General features: G+C 39.0%; 1 protein-coding gene across 1 annotated transcript; it reads left to right on the top strand.

The window, feature by feature from the left end:
* Positions 1 to 3,558: 3,558 nt before the first annotated feature.
* Positions 3,559 to 4,512, top strand: LOC101122977 (olfactory receptor 51J1). Its single transcript, XM_004016651.1, has one exon. It carries the CDS (start codon positions 3,559 to 3,561, stop codon positions 4,510 to 4,512), a length of 954 nt encoding a protein of 317 aa, XP_004016700.1.
* The last annotated feature ends 4,622 nt before the right edge of the window (positions 4,513 to 9,134 follow it).

Genomic DNA, 9,134 nt, shown 5'->3' with positions numbered 1-9,134 from the left:
ACTTGGTAAACTGAGCTCCCTAGTCCTACTTGATGTTCAGAGTTCAGGTCTGTTTGCGGTGAGTACTCAAGCCCATAATCTCCAGCCCTGCCTCCTGAAGCAGCTTTCAGAAGCAGTTACAAGAGTCTCAACTCTACCTCGCAATTTGCCCTCTAGATATTTCCATAGTCAGTGGCCATTTTTCTAGCTTCCTGAGCCTATGTGACAGGATGAGAAGATTTTTCTAAACTTGGTAGCAGATGAAGAACAAAATAAAAACATCCAGCTGTCATGGATTTCAGAAAGAGTTTAGTCACCGTACTGTCTTCAGTTGGTCATACAATGTATATGTCTTCTTTATATTCTCATCTGTTAAGTGGAAAGTCCTTGTGTCCTTGTTTCCCTCACAGATATAGTCTGAGTATGAGTGAAACAAAGACAAAAATATATCAATATTAATAAATATGTGGGGACAAACTGACTTTGGATGATTCCTTCTGATAATGCCTGAGGGTGGAGGTAGAAAGAGTAAGGGGTAATAACATTCATTGATTGCTCAAAGCTCACATTAAACACCTAGAGCCACTCTGAGATGTAGGTATTCATATCTCTCTCTTTAAACACAAAGAAATAAAGTTTTACAAATGCTTAAGTAAATAAAGGTACTCTGCACATAGCATTCATTTCTAATTCTATTCACTTTCAGAGATGTAGTATGAACTGGATCGCATACTTTTCTTTCTAAGGATTTGTTGTTTCTTATGTGTGCAATAGACTGCTGCTGCTGCCGCTGCTGCTGCTGCTGCTGCTAAGTCGCTTCAGTCGTGTCCGACTCTGTGCGACCCCATAGACAGCAGCCTACCAGGCTCCTCCATCCCTGGGATTCTCCAGGCAAGAACACTGGAGTGGGGTGCCATTGCCTTCTCCTTCTCTGGTGCAATAGACTAAATTATGCCTTTTAACTTCTCTAAAACTGAAACACTCCTGTCATACAAATCCTAAACTCAGGGGAATCATTGCCTTTTAATATCTTCTTTAAAAAGACCTGAATTTTCTCTGAGAAGATTCTTGAAGATAGGAAGAATGAAAAAGAGCAATAATAATAATAAATAAAGGTAAGGGAAAAAAGAAAGAAAACAAAAGAGAGCATGAAGAAGCAGAGAAGACAGCTTCTAACAGGGAAGGGGAAATCCTAGATTCAAGTATCCTTCAAGACTGTCCCTTCCAAATATCTGGTCACTGGGAGTGAGATAGGCAAGAAATAGGGTGCAATAGGATTAAGAGTACAGTGAGGCTACACGTAGAAGAGCCACTTTACTCGGTGGTATGTGCTCAGTTGCATCCGACTTCAGTCCTTGGGATTTCCCAGGCAAGAATATCAGAGTGGATAGCTTGCCTTTCTCCAGGGGATCTTTCCTACCCAGGGATCGAACATGAGTCTCTTGTGTCTCCTGCATTGACAGGCAGATTCTATCCAGAGACAGACCTATATTTGGTCCTTGAAAGGGTAAATAAAGTTATGTTAGCCATCTGGAGGTGAGGAGAGAACAGGGAAAAGATCATTACAAGTAGGGTTCAGAAGTATCTCTCAAGTTTCTCAACCAAAGGAAGTTCTGATAACAATGATAATTTCTTGAGGTCAATAATGTGTTCCTGAAATTCCATGCTTTAAATTTTAGTACAACCCATGACACAGAGTTTTACCCAAGCTAATATTTAAAGAGGTAAACTGCATCAGACCAAGACAGGTGCACAAGGATCCTGGATTTAGGCAGACAATGGTCTTTTATTTCATTTTTTCTTCTCATATTTTCATGAAAGTAAAATTATGGGAAAATCAACAATTTTGTTATCATATTACATCAACAGTTTTCATTGCCTCAATTATTTCTTTTAGTCTTTGACAATGTAGGGCCTTACATACTCACAGTGTGGTAATTTTTTCTATGTTTTGTTGCAGTTAAATTCTCCATTTAGCCTGAAAAATGTCCATTAATTCCTTGAGAAATAGCTGAAATGTTACTTTCTGAGGTAGGTTTCCCTGACTCTTAGAATAAAGTAGGTTTTTTCCTTCTAGTTCCTTCTCATTGTATTATGAACTTTCCTTTTGCAACACTTAACATAATTTAACTAGCTTAGAGAGAAGACCAGGGCATTTGGTGATTGCATTTGACTACTTATAGGGGAAAGTATGTTTTTTGACCTGCAGTTGAAAGTTGCCGAGATTTTCTGGGAAGATCTCTCCAGGAATCTGTGCTGCCAAGGTCCTTTATTCAGCAGTGGCTGGATAATAGTTCACATCAGGGAAGTTCAGACAGGATGTCAACAAGGGTGGAAATATGTGCATGTGCAAACATGTGAGTAGATATGTGTGTGAGTATGTGTCTGTGTGTTGGATGAATGAGTTGAAAAATGCCTGTAGAGCCTCTCCTACCCTGCCAGTCTAGAACTCTATTGTTATTTCTGATCTAGACAGTGCCCAGCTTCAAACGGACTCAATTTAGAGAAGTCATTTTATCTTGCCTTTCTCTCCTGCCCAAGAAAACCTTCCTTGACAGTCTGCTTAGGTTTCCATTTTTGTTGCAATATATTCAGAGATTTGTCTGAGCCAGAAAGAAGTCCCAGTGGGTCAGATCGGTTGTCTCTGAGAACTGTGATTTGAAAGATTGTGAAGACCATCATAGCAGTCTTTTCATGAGCCAGAACGTCTCCATACTAATACACCAACTTTGGTTCCTACCTTATTCTGTCCTTTATGCATAATCTATGAAGGTGCTTCCTAGTCCTTTCAAAGCCCAAAACAGCTAACACCAGTGAGTGTCCAAGTTCTATTGTTTTCTAGTTTAACTTTTTTGGACTCTGGCTCCAGGCTCTGGTCATCACCACTTCTCAGGCTTGCTTTAATTATTTATATATCTATATATATTTATCAGGTATTTTTCACTGTTTTTATATAGTGACCTTTTGCCTTATATCTAGATACTTTCCAAAAATATCTGTATTCATCTATTACTAACATTATCCCATATCTTATGCTGGGCTTCCCTAGTAGCTCAGCTAGTAAAGAATCCACCTGCAATGGAAACCTGGGTCCAATCTCTGGGTTGGGAAGATTCCCTAGAGGAGAGCATAGCAACCCACTTCAGTATTCTTGCCTGTAGAATCCTCATGGACAGAAAAAAGTCATATAGGACTGAGTGACTAAGCACAGCAGACAGCATGCTGAGATTGCCTACACATCCCTTCTCTCCAGCAGCTTTCCAGGCTCAGGCATTTTCATACCACGACTTGACAGCCATTTCTCCCTTAGCAGATTCAAGGGGCACTACCATTTATAGGGATAATTTTCTACTAACCTTGAACTTCCTTCTGTTGGATACTATCACCTCCTTGTAAGTGGGAATTTCCTGATGATGATCATCAGTTTTCAGTCATGAGACATTTAACACATTAATCTGTGACTTTGTCTTGTTCTTCCCTTTCCTTAGTGTCCAGGAGTCAGTCTCCACTATAATGTCATCTCACTAGTTTGCCTTTAATTATCAAGGAAGCACTGATTTTACTGAATGAGATTTCAACATGAGGAACTCCAGTAGTACTTTGGAGTCCCTACCTACAATGTTCATTCTGGTTGGCATCCCAGGACTGGAGGCAGAGCACATCTGGATATCCATCCCCTTCTGCTTGATGTACACGATCATCTTCCTCGGGAATGGCACCATTCTTCATGTCATCAGGACAGACACTGCCCTACACCAGCCCATGTACCTTTTCCTTGCCATGCTGGCACTGGTTGAAGTCGGTGTCTCTGCATCCACTCTGCCTACAGTGCTAGGTGTTTTCCTTTTTGGTATCACCGAGATTAGTTTCAATGCATGCCTTCTCCAGATGTTCTGCATCCATTCTTTCTCCATTATGGAGTCCGCTGTGTTGCTCTCCATGTCTGTTGACCGATTTGTGGCCATCTACAACCCACTGCGCTATACAGCCATCCTAACTGTGCCCCGCATTTTTGGTATGGCAGCTAGTATTGGGTTGAAAAGCATTGTGTTCATGGCCCCACTGACCATTCTCCTAAGGCACCTGACCTTCTGTGGCCATAATATCCTCTCCCATTCCTATTGTCTTCACCCCAACCTTATCCACCTGCCTTGTGGAGACACTACTATCAACAATATCTATGGGCTGTTCATCGTTACTTCCACCTTTGGGCTTGATTCACTCCTCATTGTGGTCTCCTATGGGTTCATACTCCACACTGTACTAAGCATTGCCACTGGGAAGGGACGGAGGAAAGCACTCAGCACATGTAGCTCACACGTCTGTGCTGTATTCTCTTACTATGTGCCTATGATTGGCTTGTCCATGGTGCACCGCCTTGGATATCATGTGTCCCCTTTGCTCCATGCTATGATGGCCAATGCTTACCTCTTCTTACCACCTGTTGTCAATCCCATTGTGTACAGCATTAAGACCAAGGAAATCCGTCATGGTATTTCCTGGATATTATCAGAGAAGAAAGCCAGAGTTTAGACAAAGGACAAAGTAGAAAGAGACCTTTTCCTATAATCACAAGTGGTCCCAACTTGCATGTTATACAAATGATGTTACCTTAAAATATGGTATCTAACAGGAGGTTGGGCTTCCCTGGTGGCTCAATAGTAAAGAATCCTCCTGCAATGCAGGAGCCTCAGGAGATGTGTGTTTGATCCTTGGGTTGGGAAGATCCTCTGGAGAAGGAAATGACAACCCACTCCATTATTCTTGCCTGGAGAATCCGATGGACAGAGGAGCCTGGCTCGCTACAGTCCACAGGGTAGCAAAGAGCCAGATATAACTGAAGTGACTGAGCACAAGAGGAGGTTATCCATAATATGGCAGTGAACAGGAGCTGGGGTGCAAGCGGAAAGGGATTATGTATGACAGAACAATGTAAAGAACTGATGTCATTTTAAAACATGTGGTGTGCAATGCCTTGCATAGATGGAACAAGAATGCCAGAAGGATTGTTTATGAAGACATAGAACTCCACATAAGGAATAAAAGTAATCAGAAATTGGAAGATGTCCTGGGAAATTATTGAGTCAACTGTTCTAGGAAAAGAGAAAGTGCAAGGATTTACATTTTCTTGAGTTGTTTGTACCCAAGCTCAATAACAGAAGGACATACCAAGAGTTCACTCTGAGTAGACTTTCAGTACTGGCTCCAGTATTGCATTCACTCATTCTTACCAAGACTCCCAAGTTGGGAGTCTGAAGATTACAAATCTTGCTCATGATGCAAAGTCTGAAGGTCTCCCACACATAACACAGGATATTTCAAAAAAGGAAAATTCCCTTTGTGGGCATTAATATGCTCTATCTGATTTGATATTTCTTTGCAGATATTTGGAATAATGTAAACATTTAACATTTATATTTTATGGAAAGTGACTAAGACTTTTGAGATGAAAATGTACACTAGGAAGTTTATATTTATTATCTCAATTACTCCCCACAAAAATCCTATGAGTTATATTCAATGTAATTATTATTTTTCAGGTGAAAACTGATGCTTAGATATAGTATCTTACTGAAACCTATACATCCAAAAATTAGCAGTGGAATCCAGTTGGATCAAACTCCAGCATAAAAGCTTAAATTATACTGTCAGCTAAGCAAGAACTGAAGCTCTTTGAATCCTCTCAGTAGTCAGTCAGATATCATTAATTGAACAAACTCAATGGGTCAGAAAGAAATTTTTTTGCTTACTTATTCCACAAATCTAGACCCTAGGTACAATGTGAGGACAAAAGAAACTAAACTCCTCATGGAGCTTAGAAACTTGTTTTCTGCCACTACAGGGTTCAAGTTTATGCTTCCCAAAATGGTGCTTAGAACCAATTTTAAATAAACCTTGTAATACTTTTGAATAAAACAAATAAAGTTTTTGAATATGAATTAAATTTTTAAAATCTTTGTTTGTGTTGTATGTTGTAGAGATGCCAAAAAAATCCAAAGATTTTTATTAAGTTAATTCTGTAACTCTACCACCAGGTTTCTAGATACTCTTTTTCCATATACTCTGACCTAGGGGTCTTCAGTTGTGTGCAACTATATCCTAGATTCACAGCCTGCTGATGGATGGTAGAACTCTGAAGAGAATTATGACTTAAAAATATCAAATGAAACCAAGCAGGTAAACCCACAGGAAGGGGCATCCCATAGATAACCAGAGAAGTGAGCGAATGGTGATTCCCTGGGAGGAGAAAGGAATCCAGGATATCACTAGAGTGTCTGGAGAAAGATATTCTATAGCTAAAAGTTTCAGTAAGAGATGATGGGACCAGGTTGTCAGGTGGCTTGACGTAAAATGAAGATCTTATGTGCTCACTTCCATTTTCTCTCTCAGATTACATGATGAATCCTCAGACTTCTAGAATATTATTAATTCTATATTCAAGGCCATCAAAGACAGTTATATTTTGTTATAGCTAGAGTTTATCATTAGTTATCAGATCATGGTTAATTTAGCTCTATCCTAGAAAGAACTCTGTACACCATGCCTTATCTAGCTAGCTCCAATCTTTCCAGTCTGAATCTTTCTATCTTCCTAAGGTCCAGACTTAAACACAACTTTAAGATCAGACAAAATTCTAGAAAATCACACAGTGAAAATAATTTAGAAGTCTCTGTATCTGTGCTGTGTATGCTTAGTCATATCTGACACTTTGAGATCGCATGGAGTGTAGCCCACCAAGCTCTTCTGTCCATGGGATTTTCCAGGCAAGAATACTAAAGTGGATGCCATTCTCCTCTCCAAGGGATCTCACCTACCCAGAGACTGAACCTGCATCTTCTTCACTGACAGGCAGATTCTTTACCATATCCATATGGGAAGTCTTCGGGTGTCTATAAAATTGAATAATAAGTAGAATCCAATGTGACTATGAAAAAATATTGTTTGTCATTATATTTTTCTTCCTTTATGTTTACTATCTTAACTTAAAATTTAGACCTTTGACACCACCTTGATTGTTTATTCTCACAGTAGGACAAAATTGAGTCCTCATATTCAAGTAGACATAAGCTAAATTACTAATCAGAACGCTTTGAAAACTGAATGAAATATAGGCATTTTTACATTCATCAAGGGAATATTGATTTGTTTCTGACCAATCCTTTTGTCAAGAATAATCATGGATCAGAAGAATAAATATAGTGAATGAGTATACTACCCAAAGCAATCTATAGATTCAATGCAATCCTTATCAAGCTACCAACGGTATTTTTCACAGAGTTAGAACAAATAATTTCACAATTTGTATGGAAATACAAAAACCTCGAATTGCCAAAGCAATCTTGAGAAAGAAGAATGGAACTGGAGGAATCAACCTGCCTGATTTCAGGCTCTACTACAAAGCCACAGTCATCAAGACAGTATGGTACTGGCACAAAGACAGAAATATAGATCAATGGAACAAAATAGAAAGCACAGAGATAAATCCATGCACCTATGGACACTTTATCTTTGACAAAGGAGGCAAGAACATACAATGGATTAAAGACAATCTCTTTAACAAGTGGTGCTGGGAAAACTGGTCAACCACTTGTAAAAGAATGAAACTAGAACACTTTCTAACACCATACACAAAAATAAACTCAAAATGGATTAAAGATCTAAATGTAAGACCAGAAACTATAAAACTCCTAGAGGAAAAAATAGGCAAAACACTCTTTGACATACATCATAGCAGGATCCTCTATGACCCACCTCCCAGAATATTGGAAATAAAAGCAAAAATAAATAAATGGGACCTAATTAAACTTAAAAGCTTCTGCACAGCAGAGGAAACTATAAGCAAGGTGAAAAGACAGCCTTCAGAATGGGAGAAAATAATAGCAAATGAAGCAACTGACAAACAATTAATCTCAAAAATATACAAGCAATGCCTGAAACTCAATTCCAAAAAAATAAACAACCCAATAAAAAAATGGGCCAAAGAACTAAATAGACATTTCTCCAAAGAAGACATACAGATGGCTAACAAACACATGAAAAGATGCTCATCATCACTCATTATCAGAGAAATGCAAATCAAAACCACAATGAGGTACCATTTCATGCCAGTTAGAATGGCTGCTATCCAAAAGTCTATAAGCAATAAATGCTGGAAAGGGTGTGGAGAAAAGGGAACCCTCTTACACTGTTGGTGGGAATGCAAACTAGTACAGCCATTATGGACAATAGTGTGGAGATTCCTTTAAAAACTGGAAATAGAACTGCCATATGACCCAGGAATCCCACTGCTGGGCATGCACACCAAGGAAACCAGAATTGAAAAAGACACATCCCAATGTTCATCCCAGCACTGTTTATAATAGCCAGGACATGGAAACAACCTAGCTGTCCATCAGCAGATGAATGGATAAGAAAGCTGTGGTACATATACACAATGGAGTATTAGCCATTAAAAAGAATACATTTGAATCAGTTCTAATGAGGTGGATGAAACTGGAGCCTATTACACAGAGTGAAGCAAGCCAGAAAGAAAAACACCAATACAATATACTAATGCATATATATGGAATTTAGAAAGATGGTAATGATAACCCTGTATGTGAGACAGCAAAAGAGACACAGATGTATAGAACAGTCTTTTGGACTCTGTGGTAGAGGGAGAGGGTGGGATGATTTGGGAGGATGGCATTGAAACATGTATAATATCATATATGAAATGAATCGTCAGTTCAGGGTCGATGCATAATACTGGATGCTTGGGGCTGGTGCATCCCCAAGAGGGATGGAACGGGGAGGGAGGAGGGAGGGGGGTTCAGGATGGGGAACACATGTATACCTGTGGTGGATTCATGTTAATGTCTGGCAAAACCAGTACAATATTGTAAAGTAATTAACCTCCAATTAAAATAAATAAATTTATATTAAAAATTTTTTAATACAAAATAAAGAATAATTAGAAAAGTTAAAGAAATGCTTTGTAAATGACTTCAGAGAGCATCCAGTGCCAGGAAGATGTAAAGGATGAGATTCCAAATACAAGGGAGACATAGAAGAGTGAGGCTGTTTTTGTGCAGTTCTCCCACTGAAGAAATCTGTCAACTCAAAAGTAATAACTTAAAATCAGAAACACTTACAGCATCCTCAAAGGGCTGTAT

This window comes from Ovis aries, chromosome 15 (assembly GCF_016772045.2).
Source record: "Ovis aries strain OAR_USU_Benz2616 breed Rambouillet chromosome 15, ARS-UI_Ramb_v3.0, whole genome shotgun sequence".
Lineage (NCBI taxonomy): Eukaryota > Metazoa > Chordata > Mammalia > Artiodactyla > Bovidae > Ovis > Ovis aries.
The sequence above is the reverse complement of the archived record's forward strand: the minus strand, read 5'-3'. Positions and strand labels throughout refer to the sequence as shown.

Excerpts from the sequence above, each read along its gene's own strand:
- LOC101122977 (XM_004016651.1), top strand. The coding sequence starts at position 3,559 with ATGAGGAACTCCAGTAGTACTTTGGAGTCCCTACCTACAATGTTCATT.